General features: G+C 37.3%; 4 protein-coding genes across 5 annotated transcripts; 1 reads left to right on the top strand and 3 right to left on the bottom strand.

The window, feature by feature from the left end:
- Positions 1–931: 931 nt before the first annotated feature.
- On the bottom strand, positions 932–7,684 carry ist1 (IST1 factor associated with ESCRT-III). 2 transcript variants are annotated; one of them, XM_028014409.1, is made up of 10 exons: positions 7,538–7,684; positions 6,923–7,023; positions 6,640–6,820; positions 6,450–6,537; positions 6,142–6,225; positions 5,947–6,057; positions 5,674–5,850; positions 4,699–4,794; positions 3,006–3,051; positions 932–2,854 (listed from the first exon to the last, which is right to left on the bottom strand). In XM_028014409.1, the coding sequence occupies exons 2-10, from the start codon at positions 7,008–7,010 to the stop codon at positions 2,685–2,687; spliced, it is 1,041 nt and encodes a 346-aa protein (XP_027870210.1). In that variant the 5' UTR covers positions 7,011–7,023; positions 7,538–7,684; the 3' UTR covers positions 932–2,684. The 2 variants fall into 2 exon arrangements, with proteins under 2 accessions (XP_027870210.1, XP_027870211.1); XM_028014410.1 differs by having other exon boundaries at positions 3,006–3,012.
- A 1,471-nt stretch (positions 7,685–9,155) lies between these two features.
- Positions 9,156–14,523, bottom strand: mphosph10 (M-phase phosphoprotein 10 (U3 small nucleolar ribonucleoprotein)). Its single transcript, XM_028014408.1, has 11 exons — positions 14,395–14,523; positions 12,035–12,662; positions 11,779–11,960; positions 11,516–11,681; positions 11,054–11,195; positions 10,869–10,936; positions 10,641–10,778; positions 10,449–10,559; positions 10,133–10,240; positions 9,811–10,041; positions 9,156–9,438 (listed from the first exon to the last, which is right to left on the bottom strand). The coding sequence occupies exons 1-11, from the start codon at positions 14,478–14,480 to the stop codon at positions 9,289–9,291; spliced, it is 2,010 nt and encodes a 669-aa protein (XP_027870209.1). The 5' UTR covers positions 14,481–14,523; the 3' UTR covers positions 9,156–9,288.
- mcee (methylmalonyl CoA epimerase) lies at positions 14,479–18,601 on the top strand. The gene is made up of 3 exons (XM_028014423.1): positions 14,479–14,605; positions 15,607–15,947; positions 18,233–18,601. Exons 1-3 carry the CDS (start codon positions 14,578–14,580, stop codon positions 18,383–18,385), a joined length of 522 nt encoding a protein of 173 aa, XP_027870224.1. The 5' UTR covers positions 14,479–14,577; the 3' UTR covers positions 18,386–18,601.
- Positions 18,602–21,226: 2,625 nt separating this feature from the next.
- Positions 21,227–23,341, bottom strand: LOC114142880 (ferritin, heavy subunit). Its single transcript, XM_028014422.1, has 5 exons — positions 23,078–23,341; positions 22,578–22,683; positions 22,043–22,189; positions 21,701–21,826; positions 21,227–21,601 (listed from the first exon to the last, which is right to left on the bottom strand). The coding sequence occupies exons 2-5, from the start codon at positions 22,677–22,679 to the stop codon at positions 21,443–21,445; spliced, it is 534 nt and encodes a 177-aa protein (XP_027870223.1). The 5' UTR covers positions 22,680–22,683; positions 23,078–23,341; the 3' UTR covers positions 21,227–21,442.
- Positions 23,342–24,762: the final 1,421 nt, after the last annotated feature.

The raw sequence follows: 24,762 nt of genomic DNA, 5'->3' as shown, positions 1-24,762 counted from the left end.
AGACAGATTGTATCTCAAATGCAAAAAGACAATAGAAGAATTAAAGAAATTAAATGATGTAGCTCATATTTAGCGACTATAAGAAACACAAACTATTTCAATCATACCTGTATTTACAGGTATCATATATATATGAGGCTATGAATGACCATATATAAATATATATATATATACAGTGTATATATATGTATATATATATATATTTGCTGAGGTGTTTAGGCTTTAGGTAGCCCATGTTGCTTTGATTGGGTCCTCCAGCTCATTTGCATTGCTAACTCTTGTAATTCTGAGGTTCCATTTTACAGGAAGGTTTGGATCAGTCCAGTTTGCTGGTCATCTGTACAGTGCCTCACGAAGCCCTGACTTCAGCTGCAGTTCACATGATGCAAATCACCTCCCAACTCCTGAATGGAATACATTCACAATTCTCTCAAGGCAAAAGGTTTGTAATGTTTGCATTGCCTCTGCACCTTTTCCTTCCACTTAACCTTCATAGAGCATTATGAATAATGCTCTGTGATTAGCCAACTTCTTCAGCATTCAACTCTTGAGATTTGCCCATCTTGAGATAGTCATCAGTTGGTATGTAGACCTTACCATAACCATGCCATATTAAAAATACTTGCTTTTGAAACTGTACTAATTTTCTGAGAAAATTAGTTTGGGATTTTCATTATTTAAATAGACAGAGATAAACACTAATTCACTCTGGACAATCAATTTATACGGAGGTCTCACTTTTTAAATGAATTACTAAAATAAATTAATTTGTTAATAGTAAAATTTGTTGAAACGTACCTGATGATGTATGACTTCAGGACTGCAACCTTTTAGAAATGTTGTAAAACACGCCACTGACCCCTAGTGGGCACCAATACTTATTACAGTGATTTAAAACGGGACAAAAAAATGTTAAGAAATCAAAATTTGCTCCAGTTCCAAACAGTCATTTATTAAATTTTTATGTTAGCGTACATTGTGAAAAAACAAATCTCTTTCAACCTGACACCTTTTGTGCCTAAAGAAACAGAATGATAGAAAAGTCTAACATAGAAAAAAATATGGAGCAGGTCACAGCTCTGTAGTGTCGATCTCGCTTTACATCCTACAAAATATGTTAAACAGAAAAAACATTGTTTACAATCCAGACTGAAAGCCACTCCTTGTGTTTCCAGAAACTGCTGAATCACTGTTCACAAGGCCGTTGCTCAGTGCCATGCAAGCAGTGCTGGGTGTGGTAAGGTTACAGCAATGCGTCATGTCTGCACAAAAATAAAACCCCGTTTTTTTTTTTCTTTTTTCACAAGAACTCTTTTCCCTATTCACAAAGCAGACTGTTACTTTTCCAAAGCATAAATTTACCAAATAAGAGAAGGAATTTGTTACATAACAACAAACTGGTAATATGACTCCAGTCTTGATGGATGACAAGTGCTTAATCCTTCCACAGACTGGCAAGGCCTCGCATGAGAGACGACAGCTAAGGCAAATGCAGCGGTGGACATACAGTATAAGACCCATGCACACGTTTGCAGAAAACAGGATAAAATGATCACTTCTGGAGTCAAAACACTAGATCCAATCATATGCGGTGCACCTAAAAGGAGTGCTTGTAAATTATGTAATTCAGTTATGTTACAGTATAAGTGTTTGGTAAAACAGACATTCAAAAGGAGGGGGGAGAAGTATTTTTCAGACGCAGGAATTATAAAACAGTTTCTTCAAATAATGAACAAAGCCCTGCTGCCAAACATCTTTTGGTTCATCTGTAAATCACTTGCGCAAATAATCATCTATATTACTGTAAATGTTCTATATAAATGGTTTAATACACTTTTTCTTTTGTACTTTTACAACAAAGCCCGATTGACTACCACATAGGTTTTGTGATTTCACTGCTCGCTTTTCCTCAAGGCCTCACACACACCTTCTTCCTGTCATTGAAGTAGCTCAGCGAATGATGTCGCTTCAAAATCCTCAGTTCCACAGTGTTACGACTACAAGGACTGCACACCACAGGAGATATGGCTTCCGTGTCCGATTTCTTTATGAAACTGCTGTGAGAAGATATGACTTCATTAAGCGCCAATGACCGTTTCCTATCCCAGTGGGAAAACCTGTCGGGCTTGTCTGACTGCTCTGAGACATGGCGAATAAACACAGTGGAAAAGATTACAGCGGCATCAACATGCACCAATTGGAGCCAAGGCATAGACTGTATTTATTAGTCAAACCCCAAACCATAGGAAAAGCAAGTAAAATCTTGATTTGATTAAATAGTTGATTCACTCAGGTTTATTTTGAAACAGTAAAAAGGCAGCATGACCTTAAATGAAAACAAGTGAAAAGGTCTCAGCAGCCTCATGATTGTAATTTTGAATATATATATATAAATTTTGCTATTTGGGGAAAAAATCATGTGGCCCTTCCGATAAAGAAAATACAGGGTTGGGTAGTTGGTGAGCACCCACACCTTCAGTAAGTTGGTAATATTTGTGAAAATGAGGTAAGAGTACATGTATATTTAAAATCTGTGTAAAATTACTTTATATGGGAAAAATTGGGGAGGAGAACTTCCCAAAACTGATTCAAAACCCTAAATGTTTCCCCATTTCCTGTTCTGGCTTGTGTAGGTAACGACACAGGCCTGTGAGATAAGGTACGCAGACCACCAGTGTCACAGATTAGGTCTTCTTTTTCAGGTCCTCGAACCGCCGCGTCAAATCGTCAAAGTCGATGTCGTCCGAATTGGTGGTGTGTCCACCCAGGGAGGAGCTGGGGAGTGTGTCGGGAACGGAGGGAAGTTCTGGTAGGTTGTTGTGGTCAAACGAGTGACGAGGTGCAGGAGTAGGACCTGAAGCGAAGTATGAACAGTTTATTTTTTTCTACTATAACCAGCCAAAAGACATCAGGAGTGAACTTCACAAAACCAATGGAGGAGAAGAACACAACAACTGGAATTATGTGTCATAAACAAATCTGCACATTTTGCAGATGGAACTCACCTACAGCCTGAGAAGGAACAGAACCTTTGTCATCGAAGTCATCAATCTAAAACGCAGACAAAAATGCGTCACAAATTGTGTCGTCACCATTCTACTGTAGATAACTATTGGTTAGACATCACAAAGACAGAATCGGAGAATAAACAGAAAATATTCTGGTGCACAGATTATTTAAGAACCATCACCCTTCAAAGCAGATGTTAGAAGGGAGGCAGCGTTACTTCTCTGTTCGATAAATCAATCAGACTCAGGCACACTCAGAGCAACTCACCACCTCATGTTAGTCAAAGCAGAAGCTATTCACAAAAACAAACAGGTTGTGGGAAATAAATCCAAAGTGATGGCTCAAAATAGTTTTTTATACACAACTGAAAAGCAATTGAAGTGCAGACTTAATTTTTGAATTAACATGGCTGAAGACTTGTTCTGAAGTCTGGAATCCCCTAACAATCTATGAGATGTGTTGCCAGGTCTTTACTGAAGCTGTTGTTCTTTTTCTGCTCAGGTTGTGTTTGGATGAAACACAATCAGGCACCATCTGGTGGAGATCAAGTTACTGACCAGGTCACTGCCGAATGCCAAGTTACTCTTACAAGTAAACTTTGTGGCAGCTGTAACACTCAAACTCATCAGATTTAAATTATTCCTCAGATCGGAGAGACTCTGGAAGACATTGCATTGTCTCTATGTTTTATATTTCTTTAGATCAGTCTGATCTTGTCTATGCTTATTGCTTTTATCCTTCATTGTAATTTGCTGAAGAGATGCATTTTCATAGAGTTAGATAATGCAACACATCCTAAAGAGCTGCTTAGTCAGTTAGTAGATGTATGGGTCCCATTTGTTTTTACTGTTAAAACCAGTCATCCATTTACTTGTAATTCAGCAGCATGTTTTGTAAAAAAAAAGTTGCTGATTTAAAAAGCAAATATCACAACTAAAATGAGCTTTGAACCTGTCATGTGCAAATCAGCAACAGTCAATTGAAAAAAACTAACGTGTACATAAAATAGCTTTGTTTAATGGACAGCCGAACAACTTTAAAATTGAAAGTTAATGTGAAAAGAGTGAATTTTAAATCTATGTTTGAAATGGTTTTTTTAAACGACAAATCAACAGCACACGCTTTCCCAGCAAGAGAGACTGTTGGAAAGTTTTTTACTTGATCATTTACTCAGCTTTCTAGCTTTTCACCAATTGAAATGACATGATTCAATGATTTAATGAAACTGTAAATAGGATCCGAATGTGATTATATGTAAATAGGATCCGAATGTGATTATATGACTGGACTGGAAAGGATTTGGAACTATTTCAATTTGGTATTACTGTAAAAGAAATGGGTATGTTAGCCTTTAAAGTGTGTTCAGATTGGTTGTAATTTGGAAGAAAATATTTTTAAAAAATTTAAAACAATATTGCAAATTGAATCTGCACTCCAATCTCATTTTCAGTACATAACTGTTAGTTAAATATACTCAGTACATGCTTAAAAGGGACAAGTGTTATGCCAGGCCCCAGTAAGTTATGGACTTCACTCTACATTTATAAATGTAGATGAAGCAGGAATGCAAGTAAAACTACAAGCAAGCTGAATAAACAGTCCTTCCCTGAGTGCTTCCCTGCCCTGTGCATCTGTCCATCTGTGGGGATGGGGGTGGGGAGGCACTGACGTGAAGGGTCAGTCACTTACGGACTCGTATGTGGGGGGAGAAGAAGGCAGCTGAGGGGGCTGCCCTCCTGCAACTGGGAAGCTGTTGTAGGTTCCAACCGAAGGGTGAAAAGGTTCCTGCAGGAAACGGCAAATAGTCAGGAAAACGTTGGGTGACCATCATCCATATCATCACACAAACAAGAACATTTTTCCAATATTCTGCTGCATTTGAAACTATTGTCCAAATACAAACAGATTAAATGACTTTAATAACAAAGAGGAGATATTTAAATAATTCTGTATATTCAAGCAGACTTGGATTTTATTATGTTATATAAAGTGCAATATAATCAATGAAAAAAAAAACTGAGCTCTTATGATCACATTTTATTTCACATTACTCTCACTTTGTAAGCAGAGTGTAATTTTGAACTGACTCAGGTGACACTAAACTTTATGTGTGTTTAATAACAGTTATTAACAGAGAAAGCGGCAAGAAACTCAAGTCCCAACTGTTTTGGAAGAATCTTTAGCTTGTTTTAGTGTTTATGTTAGAAATTCAGAGACAGTGCGAATCTAAAATCTAAGTAAATTAGTACTTTCTTGGTCAATTGTGGGTCCTCTAAGAAATGAAACTTAAAAAAAGGTATTGTAAATGTTTATTAGATGTTTCTGCATGTTCCAAAAATTCCCCCAAAACAAAAGTGTCCAGACTCTGTGGGTTTTCAATACATTAAAAACTAAAAACTTTTAATCCAGGCTTGATGTGGATGGACCAAAAACAGACATCGATTTCAGTCTTAAAATAAGTCTCAGTTAATCATTTTTAGAAAGCAAGTCAATTTTTAAAAAAATATGAAACATAGGACAATAGTCTGGAAATTCAAATAGTTTTCTGTACACCATTTTTTCTGGGCCTGAAAATGACTGAAAGTCTATTTTATACTTTTGAAGACTGCTTAGGCCTGTTAAACTCACAGTAAGAGGTTACAAGAGTATTTTATTATTTCTTACCGCTCCTTTTGGAGGTGGGTAGTTAAAAGCTGTTGGCATAGGCATAGACATAGGCATGGGCATGGGCATAGCTGTAGTAGGAGGAGCAAAGAAACCACCTCCACCGCTTCCACCTCCATTCTTCCTGTCTGTATCCACATCAATTAGGTCTGCCTCCTCTCCAGTACACACTTCAGGCTATCCAGAAACAGTTTGAGTAAATGAGCAAAATTCATGACATCATCCTTCCTACATAGTCAAAGGAAATGTATTCAAAAGAAAATAACAACATACCCTGACCATAGCATCAGGCTCATATGGCACATTGTAGTTCTTAGCTATCTCTATCAGATAGCGCTCCACTAGAATCTTGGGAGGAGCCTCCACACTCAGTTTGTGCATCAGCTGTAATCATATCAGATGGTTACTCGACAAAAGGTACACATTATTCACAAAGACGTCACAAAATACCGGAAGAATATGGCCTACCCTGTCATTGACAGTGCCAATCTGGTTTGTTCTGCACAGCTTGCCATATTCCTTGCTGTATTTTGCACATAGTTGTTCAGAAACCTGAAGGAACCATTAAGAGACACAGCTGTAAAAACTGACATGATGGAAATAAAACTGCTTATTGAAACAGTCATTTGTTACATCAGAATTAAACTTAGTCAAACAAGGAATTTTATTTTGGTTTAACTTTGTCCTAAATGTGCAGACATTTGTAATATAAATAAAAATACTTATTGGGATATTAAGAATGATTTTTTCTTTCTTTTAATTGAAAAAGCACTTACAATCTTCAATTCAGACACCTCTGACTGGAGGCGTGGTGCTGCCCAGATGAGAGTGGACACTGCCTCTTGCAAGCCTGGATCAAGTTCCCTGGCAGCCACAAAAGAAGTAGATGAGCATTGTGACAGCAATTGCTCATCATTTGTACCAGTACAAACTGGTACTGAAAAACCAGTTTGCTTCAGTACTCACTTCATGGACTGGATGAGGCCGAAACGAGTGAGCAACAAATCACAGTACAGCTCAAGGATCTCCATGGCTTCAACCAGGTAGTCCTCTCTGATGATGTGTTCAACACGAATCCGGGCCCGCTCATCTTTGCCAGAGGACAAGTAATCTGCAATCTCCTTCCTTGCCTTTTGGGCGAGCTCAGCTTCATTTGAAATTTGCGAAGATTGGTTAAGTTAAAACTATCACTAATGGCATGAACAAGACAAAATGAATCAAACTTATTTGCCAACTTCAATGCACTCACTTTTCTTCTTCTCTAGGAGTTTAAGTCGGTTTATGACCAGCCGCAGGTTAACTCTTAGCCTTTCTCCTTTGAATCCTCCTCCCAACATGACGACAGTGTATCTGCGGACAGAGTATAGTGTGATCACAAATCATACGGAAACGTCCGATGCAGTGACTCACCTCATCATGTGAGGGCGAGCAGATTGACCGCGCAGATTAAGCCCCAAACAACAAAAAAAACACATGTAAACACAGAGTAAATTAAACATTGAAATCACGCTGACAACTGAAACTATTCGTTGATTATGCTAAAGTCAGTTAGCTTTAGCTTAACGTAAGCTAACAATAAGAAATTGCGATATTTTCAGAGTTGACAAATTATATTTGTTTTATTTGTACATCCGCATATTTTACCACAATGTCGCAGCAGTTTAAGGTTAACTCAAGATAATTTCCCCCCCACAGTTCAGTTTGTTAATGCTCAAGTTTCTCAGCGTTGGTTAGCTTCCAACTACTAGCTCTTGCTAAACGCTTTCAAAACAAAAACAAATAGACGCTAATAAACTCAAATACGTTACAGAATTTTATTTTAAACATCTAACATTTATCCTACATAAAACGAAAAAATACTTACCTGAAAGTCTGTAACTGTTAGGCAAGCCAAGACACGAAACTAATACGGGTTTCTGTCCCCGTTTGGTCGCCTAGTTTACTTCCGTAATGGTTTGCGTTTACGTCATGGGGATTTTACCAAAGAGGCGGAGACGATGTACGGCAGACCAAAGTGACATTTAATAACAATGCACTCCTCTCGCGTTACCTTTTTTAAAAATATGGCAGTTTTATATATTTCAGATATATCAAATTAGTTTCTTAGTCATCAGAATGGAAAAAAAATCTACGTTTAAATTGCATTTCAGCTGGCCATTTTTGTAAAGGACTTTGGAAATACTGTTTATAAATATTGAAAAATCCTTTGAAAGTTTAATTAAATGTTTCAAAGTGAACCATTATTCATGATTAAGTGATTCCTTATGAAAAGAAAGTTTCAGCTATCCAAGATGTGATTCTTCTTATCCTAAACATCATTTCGCAAATCAAACGTCATTCTACTGAGGACAAATGACGTCACTTTTTCCATTCCTGAGCACTGGCAACACTTATGGAGTAAATCTAATAGTACAGTTGTATTAAAAATCAAATGTAGACATTTTCTCTATTTGGTTACTCTAGTTTTGTACAATGTTTGGTAAACATATAGCTGAAATATACACTGCTCAAAAAAATAAAGGGAACACTCAAATAACACATCCTAGATCTGAATGAAAGAAATATTCTCATTGAATACTTTGTTCTGTACAAAGTTCCATTTGCACAACAGCAGGTGAAATTGATTGTCAATCAGTGTTGCTTCCTAAGTGGACAGTTTGATTTCACAGAAGTTTGATTTACTTGGAGTTATATTGTGTTGTTTAAGTGTTACCTTTATTTTTTTGAGCAGTGTATATTAAATTATATAGTGTAAATTGTCTTGTGCACATTTTAAAAGAACAATTTCTTTCCAAGAAAAATTGTAATCGCTTTAATTTAATGGTGTATGATGTGTGTGTGTGTGTGTATATGTCAAGGAACTAGTTGGGGCAAATGCAGGCAACACATTGTAGAGGAATAACAAAGCTTAAGATGCGCTGCTGTATTTTAAAAAATAAATCTAATGTTAAGTCTGAAACACTACTAGAAACTAGAGCAATATACATATAATTGTAATGCTGTTTATTAGGATGCTAACGACTTAAAAAGTCACTTTCATCAACAAAACTATTGCAGTCTTGCTTGTCGTGTTAATATTTATTGATTTAGGTAATCCAAATTAGATTCGATGTTAGCATAACATTTTCTTCTTGTAGAAAGACAAATGAGAAAAATGATCAAGAACTACATTGATAGTCAGGCTGGACATCAAAGACTCATTATACACGAGATTATGAATAAAATTCAAAATCTCCACATAAATCTTGCTTTTATGTCAGTTTTTGTCAGGTATTTATGCTCACATAACCCCCTGATGGCAAAAAGTGATTCTGTTCTTCAATATGGTACAACTGCTGAGCTGCAAAAATCAAAAGAAGTAAAAAAAATCTGCTGCAGGCAGACCCACAATCCAAGCTAAGGCCCTTATTGATTCTTACTGCAGCACAATAACCATTTTAGTTAGTAAAATAAAGTGTTTTATGTGAATAAAAACAAAGAGATGTGACCACAGCATACATTTTAATAAAAATGGAAACAATGTATTCACACTTTCAGGCTTAATGTATTGCAGTTGTTTCATAAAAGAATCTGTACAATGAAAAGGTGATCATCAAAAATAAACCAGCAAAGTCATTACAGCTTGAGTTTGATGACAGAAACCTCCTTTTGTTTCTTCTTCTTTGAAGACTGTTCCTTTGTACTTTTGATCTGACTTTTGACCTGATCCTGAAGCTGAGAGAAGAAAGCTTGAGAAGACCGCAGAGCCTTGTCCTTTCCTTCATCCTGAAAGCAAAGGAAGCAGTATTAGATGTGTCACTTCAGAAACACACTGAGCTATTTAAGGGGGAATGAAGTGTTTGTGTTGGGATCCAGAAGGTGTGGCTCAACCTGCATAAACGAAAGATGAGTCAGCTAAATGTACAAATGCTAAAAATAGATGCTCAAATTGTGATGTGCAGGTTAAAAATGTGCTGATAAAGGATGCAACTTGTCCATGACTTGTGTTTTATCTGTAAAGTGATATAAAAAAAATACACAGCTAGAAAGTATATGTCCATAGCAAATGTGTTTTTAAAGGATTTGGTAATAGTGTTCACATTGTGGGTCAGAAACTATGAGAATTTGGTTTGTGTATAATCCAATAAAATGCTCAACCTTTAGTATTGTGGCTTTGCCTCCCTTTGTGAGTTTCTTCAGGTTTTCAGTGACCTCAGCCTTCGAAGGCTTTTTATTTCCCCCGGTTCTGCTAGCTTCCTTAAGTTTTTGTCTCTTCTCCTTCTCCTGAATCTTCAGACGCTTCACTTTCTTCTTGTGCCGTCTCTCGCGCTTCTTGTCAGTCGACGTCTTCTCAGTATCACCCAGCAAGTCTCCGGCCTTGTTCTTCTCCTTGAAAAAACAGAAAATACTTATAAGCTGTTGTGTAACTGGAAAACTGGCATAATCATAGATATTTGTAATCGGATTGAAGCTGGCAAACCTTGACTTCTTCTGGTGCGAGCAGAGTAGCATCACTAGCGCTGACTGGAGCCACCTCCTCCATAGTGATGGACGGGAGGTTCGACACCACCTTGACCTCTGGAACAGGCTGTTCAAGAAAGTAAACATGGATGGATGGGTTCATCATCACCTGCACTATCCTGCTACCCTTTACATTTATCGTACAGCATGTCTCATCCTCATTTAACTATTTATTTTAATTTTTATTTTATTGAGTGAAATTGATTTCAAAATGATATTTTATTTATTTTGCCTTTTTTGTACCTTTTAGTAACTGACATCAGAAAATAACTCACTGGTTTTGGTGTGAAGTGGAAGTTGGAAAGAGCATCCAGCTTTAGAAAGAGCGTGTCCATAAGCTTTTGAATTTCTACATGAGCTGGGTTCTCCTCTTCCTCTGTCTTATTCTGAAATAAGAGGATAATAAAACGGAGGCTCTGTGGATTGTATGTGACAGAGAATAAATGTCAAGAAGTTCAAAGTCAAACCTGAATCTGTTTGATGTATTCTTGCTCATAGATTTCTGCTAGACTCTGTTTGCTCTTCTCATGGTCCAGACTCAGTCTCTTTTTGTATTCAAAAACCTCCTCCTTAGGCTTCTCTTTACGCTCCACATCATCAAATGCCTTGTATGAACACAACATAAAGGCACAGATTAAAAGAAACATTAATTATAATAATAAAAATCAGGTTAAACAAAAGTCTCTATGTCTGACCTGGTCTTTTATTCTTTGTTTGATGATGTCTTCAAGCTGCAGGGTGGTCTCCTCAGTAATAGCAGGGGCTAATAAACAAAACAGGGTTATTTGGTTTACCTGAAAGGCTTGCTAAATAGACTGCTACGTCAAATGACAGCAGCAGAGTTGCTGACCAATCGAAAAGCATGAGAATAAATGCTTACCCAATCTTGATGCCTGTTCAAACTCCACGTCCTCCTCCAGCATGCTGTTCTCCGGACGGGTCTGCGCCGTCACCTCGCCGGACAGCTGCCACGCCTTCTCTGCCAGAGCTGCGTTCTCCAGCTCTTGGATCTTCTGAGACATCTGCAAGATGGGAGACCAGCAGTAACTAAAAGTGAACTGCAGGGAACCTTCTTTCACACATTCTTGAGAAAATCTCTTTTGTCAAGACTGTCTGCCTAAAGAATTATCAAAAAAGTGACCCCATCAAATAATATCAAAACAGTAAAAACAAGCAAGAGGTTAAACTTGGGGCCATAGAAAAACTTATTTATATTCTTAACTCAATGTTTTCATAGTAAAGTTTTTGTTTTTCTTCATTTTAGAAATTCAACTCTGTGGTATCAGAAGCAGACATCAGAATCGGTTATAAATGAAATCAGCAGCATTTGAAGCTTTGTTACCTTCTCCTGTCGCTTCTCATATGAAGACTTTACTTCTGACTTTTCCGAGCTTGAAGCTTTTCCTCCAAATATCTCCTCCATGTCCTCCCCCTCACTGTCCTCATCCCCAGACAGGTCAAAGGTCACCTTCTTTTGAGAGGCTTTACTTGGACTTCCTCCGTCACCGCTACCAGAAAGCACAGACATGCTGCCATCAAATTAAATTGCTTCTGACATATGCATGAAAAAAAAAAAAAACAAGTACGGTAACTGATCACACTTACTCATCATCAGCCTCCTCTTCCTCATCAAAATCCTCTTCTTCAACTTCATCCTGGATGTCCTCCATCTCATCATCAACATCATCATCATCATCATCGTCGTCTGACTGCTCATTTATTTTAGCTGATCCGCCCTCCATGGCATCAAAGAAATCTTTGTACTTGAGATTCCTGGAGCTCTTTGCCTGTTAATATAAACAAAATTATTACATTTTTGTCTTCTGTGTTATCGTGGAAAGCAGAAATGTGACGTACACACCGTGTTTTTCTTCTTTTCTTTGGAGGACATAATCTCATCCAAGTCCAAATCATCATCTTCATCAGAGGGAACGTCCTGAAAATAGTCAATATCATCTTCGCCCTTGTCTTCCTTTCCCTCACGTTTGTCCATCTCATCAAGAAACGACTCCATCTCTGACAGTTTGAAGAATTTATCATCAACCTCAGAGGGAACAACTTTTGTTCTGGAGTCATTCTTCACACTTTGCTTCTTCTGCTTCTCTCGTTTCTCAAGAGCGTCCACGTCAAAATCTATATCAGAGTCTTCCTCAGAGTCACTGTGTTCCTCAGCTGCCTTATTATTTCGTTGTTTGGAAGGTTGTTCAGTATCATTTTCATCATCTGCCTCTCCTTCAGCCTCCTCTTCATTCTCGTCTTCCTCCTCCAGCAAAGTCTTTATTAAAACCTCATCTACGGCATTTTTAAAATGTTTCATCACAGCATTATTCTGTATCTCCAGTTCCTGCCAAATCTGCTCCTCATCAAAGTTGTCCACCACCAGCTGAGGCAGTGGGCTTCCTTTACAACCTGCAGGCTCCACAGATTTCTGGAGGTCATACAGGGTCTTGGTGAGGGAAGTAAATTCTGCTGCAGGTCCATCTTGAAGGCTGAAGAAGTGAAAATAGCTGTTTAATCCGACAGATCTAGAAATATGGTTCAATGAGAAATTTCTAACTGTGCTTGTTTTTTTCAATTGGAGCAACAAATGATGCCAAAGAAACTAACATTAGACTTATGATCTATGATACAAAAATTAGAACAAAAACTTGAAAACTGAAGAGTACCGCAGTACATTCATCTGTAATATGCTAAAACAGGTACAGACTGTTAGACTGAAATTAACACCAAGTGTGCAACATAACCCCAAACAAATGTACATCCTATACTCATCAAACACATAAACGTATGAAAACAAAAAATAGCTTTAAACAGTTAAAAAAATGTATGTTTGTAATAAAGATTCCTGGAAATCTAAAAAAATGTTATGTGTACTATTTTAAACCGGAATTATACAAAGACAATGGATTGAATCGCAACATCAATGTGTAAAATATTACAATCACACAGGACAGCTCAGATGCAATATCTAATAGGATTTCAAGTCCCATAAATTCATGCCTTCATTACCTTGATGCCTGAATAAAGGGACATCATGATCACAGAATAAGGAAAAGAAGAGTGGGAAGGATGTGGCTGAATTGCAACCAAATTTAATCTAGCAGAACCTAACATTAATATGTATGTTTCATGTTGCTTTACTCTAGCCAAGATAGGCCAGAGTAAATGATTACAGAAACATGAAATTGGCACTACCCAAACAGATAATCGACTCAAAAATATGAAGCGATTATTGTTTTGTAAAGAACATAAATACACATAAAATACTAATTATTTCCACAGTTATAGTTGCACCCATGTGACCATATGATTAAATATCAATATTGGTGTTTCATTTTTAGAAACAAAATCAGAACTTCCGCTCTACAAACAGCATATTTGTCTTTATGACGTTGAAGTCTTATCTGCCTTATGCATGAGGCTGGTGATTTTTAAGAATCATCCTGCAAAACATTTTCTCTTAGGTGTTTCTATATCCAAATAAAAATATAGGAAAGATCTTCACTTTACAGTTGTGAAATAGCGTCTGTCTCTATGTCCACAGCACTCTCTTTCTTTCTATCTATCTACCTATCTATCTATATATATCTTTTTAATCAAATTACAGATGATTGTGAGGTTATGTTTCAGTCATTTGTCAGTCAGTTTATTAAAGATCAATTAGCCAGAAATTCAGTTTAGCTCTGTAAGGAAGGTGAGATACAAAACTTTTTTTCATTCATTATGCTTTAAAACTAAGAACTAATTAATGAATCAGCGACGACATAGGCTCAGATTAACATATTACAGCACGGTAATAACCAGAAGCAGGTTTGGGGTATATGCTTTCATGCATAAATGCCTTGAAAGGCCTCAATTTCTGTTGAATTGAAGAATATTACCTCTAGCAAGGAACCTACTAAATTCCCCTTCATGTTTTCTATACGTAGAAAGACATACAAAACTACAAATAGGTATCGGCAAAGAAAACTCTGACCACTGTATTTCTAAATACACTTGAGACTTAGTTATGCATGTTATCTTGTAGCAAATTAATAATTTTACTTCAATTATAAGACTAAATTTACATCTACACCACTACTTGCCAATGCTACAGCTTGCTACAGCTAGTAGGAATGCTACTACCGTAGTTAGCTTTAGCTTAGCGTTAGGTACGTCAATCGTTGTTTTTTGATTATGAAAAACATTCAGCAGCTGTTTTCTCCGGCATTAGCTACTTGCCTCAGAAAGTTCTCCGGCTGTGCCGTGTTGTCATTTATTATCTTAACACAGTCCTCCAGCACTCTCCTTATTTCTCGGTTAGCCATGTTTCACTCACATGTGTGAGCGTCTAAGTGTCGTAGGTAAATAGGCTCTAAGAGAAACACTTCCGCTGCCGTAGCTGCTTGGTTCCGAGGTACTAACATGGCGTCCGCCGTGCTGAAGGTTGCAGGTTTGTTTACGTCGACTAATGTCTTACACCAACTACTGGCCTCCTATGTGATATGTTTTATACCTTCATTATTATCACTGGACGTCAGTAAAAACAAAGATGACTTACTAGACAGAACTATGATCAATTTACATTAGCAGTTTGTTTTACTGAAGCCTCTGTTTGCATTGTCGTTCATGAAGTCTGAGTTTGATTAGATGCATTTTAATGTAGGCACACAGGATTAACTTACTGGGTTTTATACGAATAGACAGAGAAACATATTCACTTCGTTTTATATGGTCAATGATATACAGAAACACCATTAAATAAATTGTTTTGTTGAAATAAAAATGTATCCACATTTATTTTATATTTGGGGGAGGGCGGTAGAGACTTCTAAATGCTATGAGGATGTATCAAAACAGTATTTAACACTACAGTGACTATTGTTTTTTAAAAGGGTTTTAAATCCACTAAAAATATAAGTTTATGTGTCTGTGTCTTAGGTCTACCCTTATCTGAAGATCTGCAGGAAGCTAAATAAAAAAGTTCTTAACCCTGAAGGAAAAGGGAGGAAAACCTCAGTTTATTTTTTATTTTTGAAGCATTTTTAAATGTAATTTAGTTTAAGACAATTAAGACACAAATAAAAGAGTCATCACAGTAAAATTACTACAATAAAAAAACTTTAAAATGAATTTACAAAATCTGACAATAGTGAGTAAGAAAATAAAGTAAGTAAAAACAAATGAATAAATGTATGTGGCAGAAAACACATTTTAAGCTGGGTGTCTGTAAGACAGATGCTGTTCAAATTATCTTGAAGTATTTTCAAACAGGTAGGTTTTTACTTTAGATTTAAAAACACAAAACTCTGACTTAAAAAAAAAAATCTATAACACTGTTTAGTAAAATAAAATGACATGTTTTCAAACCATAAACCATTTATGAAGCTAATTTGATGAAAAATATTTTGACAAGGCTTTAACATTTCTCATCATATTAATCTGTTTGTTCAGCGGCAGGCTTTTCCAAATGTTCTCGTGCCACCATCCTGCGAGGACATTCGACAACTGCCTCCCTCCACCAGGGTGTTCCTGGGTCGCTGTGGAAGCTGGGGAAGCTGAACCACATAGCCATCGCCGTGCCCGACATGGAGAAAGCCACGGCTCTGTATCGAGATGTACTCCGTGCCACTGTGAGCGAAAAGGTCCCCCTGCCGGAGCACGGTGTCTACACAGTGTTTGTGGAGCTGGGCAACACTAAGCTGGAGCTGCTACACCCTCTCGGGGAGAAGAGCCCCATCTCTGGGTTCCTACAGAAAAACAAGTCAGGAGGGCTGCACCACATTTGTATTGAGGTGCGAAACTGATGGCACTAAAACTATTAGTTAGTTTATTAGTTTAAAATAGATAGCACGCTTAAAGTTGTATTCACATCTACAAAACTAATAATGCAGATCATAGTCACATTTCAAAGCAGGTGACTATTATTGTAGCGGTTTTGTGCAAAAGTCTCGAGTCATTTCTTGATTTGATGTTTTAAAGCCAGGCAGCCAGACGTTCTCATACTCTTTTAAAGTGGCATTCATCAGTAGCTTAACATATTTTCAGGCAGACCTATAAACCATGCAGACATAAAAAGGATTCATCACAGACGCACTTTATTACAGCAGCCTGCTGAAAGGACAGAATATGTTCAAATTTCTTTAGCTGCATCTATAAAAAACTTTTAAAATAACAAGTTTGCCCTCAAAGAGTTACTATGTATAATCTTAGCATTTGTGAAGGAGGACACACTTCTCAGACACTGTGTTAGATCTCTGCTGGCCCTTTTTACCTGTTTCTTAAAGTAGGACATTTCATCTGCCGTAGGTAGCTGTTAGACCTAACACTTCTTCGTTTGTCCTCCATATTCCCGCATCCATGGTTTTGTTGAACAACGACTACACAGTATGCTGTTATGACCAGATGAGAGAAGTGTACAGAAAATAAGGGACATTTCTGCAAAATGTAAAACCTTAACTCGTCTTTAGAAAGCTCGGATAACGAGTGTATTGGATATGACCTAATTAAAAGAATTTGTTTATCCTTTGAAGCAAAGTATTAAGAAATTGAACTTCAAGTGGAAGTTTAAAAATATTTCCTAGGTGTTATATCTTCGGGGCTGACCTTCTCTCATGCAGGACTTGCACAGGTCAAGGGTCATTAAAGAGCTGCTAAAATCTCTGCAGACCCTAAATATTCTGGCTCTGACCTAAACAAACTGTTTAGGTTTTTATCTTCAGGTCAGCGCTACAGAAAACAATTTTCATAAACCAGGCGCCACAAAGAGAGTTTTTACCTCCAGGCTGTCTCTCTGGTGATCACAGTTATGTCCTCATTTAGAGCAAAGCGGAACTGAGGTCAAATTCCTTGTTTCTTTGTGTAAATATGGCTTTTTTAAATGAGGATTGAGATTTTTTCTTGTATTAAAGTGCTGTGTTGAGAAGTCATTAATTTTATTTTGTTGCAGTTACCGGTGCCTATGTTTATAGGTCATTGAGCAAGAGACAAGGTACATCCAGGTCATAGGAATTATAAACACAAACAACTGTGCTCGCTCTCTCTCTCTCTGTTTTGCACACACACCTTATTGCAGCAAGGTCACAATCTGGTAATTGCACCGTTGTGCACCTCCATGTGCCTAATTTATGAAATATGATCTATGTTACGACCTGGCTCTTTCAAAAAAAGAAAAAGAAAAACAGAAAAGGCCACTGGCTGAAACAATCTATGACAAATAACAGAGTTCCTCTCCAGGTTGCCTAAAACCATATAATCAGAAGACATTGCCACTGTCATTTGAAAAGGAAGATTACTGAGATGAGTGCTGTCAAGTATATTTCTTTTTAGTTTAGTTTTTGTTCTTTTTAGTGATCTAACCTTTTTTTGTTGCCTTGGTTACATGGTTGGAAATGTTAGCCCTGTGAGGGATTTAATTCTATCTATTTTAATATGGTTAGTCTGATATTGAGAATTCTCATACTGATTAGATTCATCAGTATGAGAATTCATGGGCTGAAGCTTTGTGACTATTTCAGTTTTCTTTTTGGAAATCTGGACTCCAATAGCTCTAATTTAAACTGAACTCTAGCTACTGTATTTTATTGGATGTCTTGCAGTGCATTGTAGGTGTGAAATAATAATCTGGAAACAGTCCCTTATAAAACAAGTCAATCCATAAATAATTGTAGATTCATACTGAGTTAGAAACAGCTCTTATCAACAGAAAGTGTTATGTTTCTTTTTCTTTGTTTTTTTCAGTTAGCTCAGTATTTCCATCATGTATCTTATAAACAAAGAATGCAAACTCCGAACAATTTGATTGCTGCACATTTTGCTGAGGGTTGAAGGTTTATGTCTGTAAACAAATCTCATGCTAGAATGCTAGACTGAATTGTCAGCATCATAGAAACTTAAATTGAAACTCACATTTTTGGAAGCTGTTCATATTTCCTAACTCGCACTAGTACAAAAGTGTGCTGTCACTGTGGACAAGTAGAAGTGATTCAGAGAGCTGACTCAGTTTATGGTACAGTAGGGTAAAGTGCACGATAAACTAGCTGCAGATGAATGATTAACAGAGTTTTCCTCCCGTCTGCAGGTGGACGACATTACAGCTGCGGTGGCCGACTTGAAGTCAAAGAACATCAGAACCCTGTCGGCAGAGCCTCGGATAGGCGCTCATGGGAAACCGGTCATGTTCCTTCATCCCAAAGACTGTGACGGTGTGCTGGTGGAGCTGGAAGAAGCATGAGCCTCTCTGATCTGCATGAACTGTCGGAGCTCTCCATGTATATCTACATATTCCTCAGCCACTTTGATAACACGGTGATAGCGGTGTCGAATGCTCTCTATGGCACTTCTCATTTCAGAAACTGTGTTCCTAACTCTCCTAAATCTGTTTTGTACTTGTTTGAATCATTTGTTTGCCGTGTTTAGACAGTGTTCATAAAGAGGAACTTCCACTAACTGCCTGCTCTTTTGTAAATGCGTTTTTGAATCAGAGCTTGACATTTTAATCTAACAGAACACAATGTTCTTCTCCCCCGGCTGCAACTTGAAACAAGTGTGTAGCCCGAAAAACGGATCATTTCTGGAAAACAGAAGCAAAACTCCCACTGTTGTTCAACATCCTGGAGAAATGTATCATGCAACATTTCTGTCACTGATCTTCATCAGGCAAATATGGTTCTAAATAAAGCCTACCAGTATCGTCCAATGATAACACAAGACCAGTGCACAAAATTTGAAAAGGAACATGGCTAAACTAGAATACATTACCCCTCATAATGCACATTTATAGAACCTTCTGTTAAGCTGTACAAAAAAAAGCCTTTAAATGAATTTATATTATATTGCAGTGGCATAATATTATAAACATTTTAAGAAAATCCTAATTTAAACTCAATACAATTGATATTGAGGAGAAAGAAAAAAAAACTAAAGAAATTTGCTCCTTTTTTGTTTTTGAATCATCTATAAAATGTGTAACATTTCACATGTTTAGAGCATACAAAGAAAGGAATCTTCAGGAGTTATTTTTACACAATCTTGAGTGTCCACAGTCCTGATTCTTCTCCTCCTCTACAATTCCACAGATTTTCTACAGGGTTTATGACCATGTGATGCAATGACCAGGGCAGAGGGCTGAATTTGTCTGATGACGTTTGTTGATTTGGATCATCCTGCTGAAAGACCCAATTTGTTTCCCCTTGGAGACCACAAGAAACACAATATGAAACCTCCTGGTATTTCAATGATTTTCATGCTACCATGTGCTCTTATAAGGTGCTTAGGCTCTAGTGACGCATCTGACCCGAGTGTCAAGGTAACAAGTTACCCACAAAATGCATCATAACATAAACAGCTTATAAAGCCATGATACCAGAATGTTGGGTTACCACTAGAAGGCACAGATTAAGATTCAAGAGGAAAACAGGGGCAACACAGATCAGATTGCAAAATGGCAAAGTCTGATGACGTATGGTAACCTCAAACATTTCACTTTGACTTCCTGTTAAGTTTTCTTGGAGAACATGGAAATTCCCTGATGACTTCAGACTTGCAGAACATTGTGGAATAAATGTTTGGGTTTTACAAAACAAAAGAAAAGTATAGTGTTTTCACTTGAAACTGAAGCTGTAAACATTTTTGCGTCACTTGAAACATCTGAGTAAGACTTCTTTGAATAAGCTGCTAAAGGCAAAGTGTCACCTTGAACCACATGATTAGACACTTAACCAAAATCCTTTAATTTTAAGAGTCATGTTACAACCTTCAAACTAAGACACAAGGATGGAAACACAAGGTGTTTATTGCTAAGCGCAATAAACACTTGAAGGATCTAGTGAAGGCAGAGACATGTTTATATAGTGTACCTATTAAGATTTCTGTATTACCAGGCAACTATAACTGGTCCAAAGCAGCACCAGTCTTAAAATTTGGAAAAGAGTGAAGAATGACATTTAATCTGCAAGTGCAGTGATTGCTGCAAGGAAACAGAATAGCTTTGATGAAAAAGGGAACCTCTTAGGGCTGTCAGCCATGGTGGGAGAGCTCCAACTAATTTGATAAGGCAAAACAAAATCTAAAATAGTCAGGGAACACGAGATTAATCTGAAACCTAAACCTAAACCTATCATGTTGAATCTTCCAACTTGACAGCTACCTAGCTAGGAATGAGGTCACATCAAGTATATTCCTGAATACTAAACCAGCAACACTAATGCTAAAGCCAGAATTTAGTGGCATGGAGAAAATGAATGCTTCGTTCTTGTATCAGCTTAGTCCATGCAGTTCTTTGCTCTAGATATGTTGTACGGCTGAAAACAGATTCATAAAGTGCTGGAAATCAGTGTAGTAACTAGAGCATACAGACTCAAAGCATTTTACAGTAAAGGTACCCAGAAGTATCCTAGTTTTAGTTTCATCTGGTTTAAATTCCTAAGCAGGTTTTGCTCTCCAATGAATCCCAGTCAGATTAAGCCTACACTGTTTTTCCAGAAGTAATTAGTTGTAGATCCTTCTGCAAAGCCATGCACTATAAAAAAAAACAAAAAAAAACTGAAGCTTTATATTTACTTTTACAAAAAGGCTCAAGTGGCCAAATGAAAAATGTGAATGTGCCAATTTTATCCAATTAATGTTTAGTCACTGCCATAAAATTGCACAGAATATAGTTGAATTAATGAACTGCCTAAGCAGATTTTGCTGCCAAAAATTCAACTAAAGGGCAGGCATTTTGGCTCAACTTTAACTATGTGCTTCATGTAAAAGGTGATATTTTAAAGCAATTACCCAAACTTCAGCATTGACCATTGTCAGATGGTCATTAGTTTTGCACCAAGTTGCTCATTTGAGACACATGGTCTATACTTGATTTGAAGTAAATAGTAATTATGGCTGAACACTTTGAGCCCTCAGACCCCTGAATGTCTGAACTTCAGCCCAAGATATATAAAATTGCTAATTTTTCAAGTTTAGAGACAGTTTGGAACTTTTGTTGAAAATAGGGATAAGGTTCTAAGATCAGTCCACTCAATTTAATATATTAGACTCCACTTTTAACACATTGAATAAATAAAAACCAGTCAAATGAGAATCCAGAGGGTAGGATTTACTTTTGGTCTTTCAACACAGTACAGCAAGCATGCAGCGACTACATCTACAGATTTAAAGGTGTCAGAACTGTTAAGCAATGCGACTACAATAACCAATTTAATGCCAAAAATATATTTTGAAATTTATAGAAGCAAAATGCAAATTGCCACATACGCAAGCATTTTTTTCCTCTGATAATTTCTGGACGGATTTAGCTGCTCTCTTTGCCCAGAGTGTGTTTGTCAAACAGGTACTCTGCCATGCCGTTCTGAGGAGCTCCCATGCGGCGCAGGTTGCTCACCCAGTCTCCCAATTCTTTGATTGACTTCACCTGCTCATCAAGGTAGTGCGTCTCGATGAAATCACACAGCTGGAAGACAGTGAGATGAAATCAGCAAGTCTTCAAGATATTTAAGCTTTTAACTAGATCAGGGCTTGTGCCAATTGAATTTGAGTTTCAAATACTCACATGTGGGTCAGTGTGAGTGGAGCAGAGCTTGTGCAAGTCCAGCAGTGATTGGTTCACGCTCTTCTCAAGCTGCAGTGCACATTCAAGAGCTTCGATACCACTGCCCCACTCATCCCTGTCTGGCTTCTGGAAGACAAAGAGCAGGAGAACACAAATTAATGAGGGAAATTCAAGTCACAAAACTCTACTTGCAGTTTAACTTGAAAGGGTTGCATGGGTGGTCAGAATAGATAAGCAGAAATCAGCCGCACACCCCCAGTATCTGCGTTGCCACACCCAAAACTTGTTTGATATGTCAAACAAGTCAATATCCTGAAAGAGACCACTTTCACAGTTTTTTACCTTGATGTCCTGCAGGAAAATCCTTCCTCCCCTCTGGTTCTGGAGTTTCATTAGCTTCTCAGCATGCTCACGCTCCTCGTGGGACTGACCACGAAAGAACTTGGCAAAGTTGTGCAATGCCTGATCATCCCGGTCAAAGAAGTAACCCTGTGAGAGAGGAAAATGCTTAGGCGCTTCATATTAATTTATAAGTGACTAAAACTCAACACAAGCCAGAGTAATAAAAAAAGCCACCACCTGGTTACACAAGTATCCAATCCAGTAAAGTTCAGAATGATAATTACATATAGTCTAGATTTAAAACACTCATGTTTTAAACTTCTGCATATATAAGAAAAAACTGAACTCCTCCCAAAGCAAAATACACAGCAAAAAAAAAAAAAAAAAGGTTTCAGCTGCAAATCAAGCTGGTTTACATGCTTCCTCTTTCAGGTAATAGTTCCCCATATTGTTAGACACCTGTTCCACGTCGTTTCCCGAAATGTTTGTTCACCGCAGCCGTTTCATTTCCGCTCAATTCATATTTGGGACTCACCATAGACAGGTAGACGTAGGAGGCATACAGCTCCAGGTTGATCTGCCTGTTGATGGCAGCCTCGCAGTCCTGATGGTAGTTGTGTCTCACCTGGGAAGTCATGGTTCTGAAAAAATAAAAAAACAAACACTTAGTCGAATTACAGTCAAAATAACATGAAATTGTAACTTCATGCCCACGTATATCAAGGGACTTAAATACGGAAGTTTTGAAAATTGACTCCAATAATGACCAACCCGACTCTAGCCCTTAAAGGCGCTTCATAATAACTAAAAAAAACAACAACCTCGATGCTAATATAAACACTACATGGAAAAAGCCAGGCTTTGAGCACCATGAGCTGCTACCAGCTCATAAAGCGCTTCTTGTGCCAAATGCCACATGAGCAGCGTCTTTGTGGTGAAAATGAAAACTTAAACCCCTATAAAAAAAACATTTTAACATAAACGCAAATACACATACATAGAAAAGAAAATTACATAACGCATATCACTCCTTACTGTAGTTCGGTCGTCTTTTGAGGAGGTCGCCGCTCTTCGACTGGTTGCGTTGTTAGCAAGACAAATAGCCCTCTAGCAAAGCGCGATGGAGGATAATTTAGCTAGCTGGCACTAAAGTTCGAGTTGCTTGACAAAAAAAAGCTGAAGAGAAGCTGCTATTTGACTGTTGAGACAGTTAAAAGGTTGCCGTTCAAGCACTGTTGAAGCAGGTAACCTTCACTGTCCGCTAACGAGGATCAACTGTGTGCGCTACGTGCGGAAAGTCTGTAAATAAAGCGTTTAGAGGAGACGTCACAACTAGGTGGGGGCGGGGCCTTTCTGTAACCAGGTAACGGAGATCAAATCGTTCAATTTTGATGTTCTTTTAAAAAAAAGTACATTAAAACAGCACTTATTTTATAAACAGACATACCCATGGAGAGAATATAATTACTGTTAGTTGTTTTGTCAAGTAAGTATTTAATACTTCATTTAAAATGTACTATCACCAGTTAAAACACGAAAATGCCCGGTAACTTCAAGTGTAAAGATAAAAAAAAAAAAAAAACATATAGTGCTCTGGATGGCACTTAATTGCAAAATGTATATTTTGCTTACAAAGTTTTTGTCGAAGCTTTTTAAAAACAACATATCATCATGTATTTGCTACAATAAGCTAAGAACCACGTTGCAATTTTTCAAACACCTATCTGTTGTGCCATATATTTACTTTATTTTTGGAATCAAGAATAACAATTTCTCAGTGAAAATGGGATTAAAACTGGGTGTGAACTTTGCCAGGAACAAGGACAGACGAGTTAATTACTCATTTTCTGATGACTCGTGGTAGACCACGTGAGCCTGCTCAGATGATCTTTTGGGTTTGTGCAACAACCACGTTAACATATTTTAAATTTTTTTGGATGAAGTAAGCAATATTTTGACACACACAAGAACCTGACTAAATAAATTATTGTGTAAGATCTTGATAACATATTAGTATTTAATTCTTATTTGGTTAATAACACAAATGTATGACTAAATACAACCAGGTAAATACATCTACAGGTTAAGTGGAGGTGTTTCCTTTTAGAGAAAGAAGATACATTTAACACAATTGTATATAGTGATAATCTATCAATCCAAAGACTTTAGGATATTTTTAAGCGTTCTAACTAGATTATGTTCAATTATTCCTTTTCTGTACTGAAATTGCGTGGGGTTGTTTACCTTCCTCTATTACAGCTGAGAAGTACCGTACCTCCTAAGGGATTAGATTATGTTACGATGGCAATAAAAGCGGCATATGTACATCCAATCAGAGAAGAGGTTACATGAAGTCACATCTAGCAGAACTAGTTAGTTATGATGTTACCGCAAATACCTGAAATTATAGGTGTTGGAATTAAACAGGAAGTCGCTTATTCTTGTTGCCATATTGTTCTATAACATTATTTAAAAACACACACACACAAAAAAAAACAACAAAAGCGTTTGCTTTTTAGTACAAAAAAATACAAATACAGTACCAAAAGTAACTAATAATTTTCCACTTAAATTAAGAAAGCTACTATTTAATAAAATGCAATCTAGGATGACTCTGCAAAGATGTTTTGTTAACTCATCTACAGATCAGTAGCACAGGTTTCTGCGTAAAGCCGTAAATAATGCAGGTTTTTAAAATGTTTCGGCTAGTAAATTATTCA

Source organism: Xiphophorus couchianus, chromosome 4 (assembly GCF_001444195.1).
Source record: "Xiphophorus couchianus chromosome 4, X_couchianus-1.0, whole genome shotgun sequence".
In the NCBI taxonomy this organism is placed as follows: domain Eukaryota; kingdom Metazoa; phylum Chordata; class Actinopteri; order Cyprinodontiformes; family Poeciliidae; genus Xiphophorus; species Xiphophorus couchianus.
The sequence above is the reverse complement of the archived record's forward strand: the minus strand, read 5'-3'. Positions and strand labels throughout refer to the sequence as shown.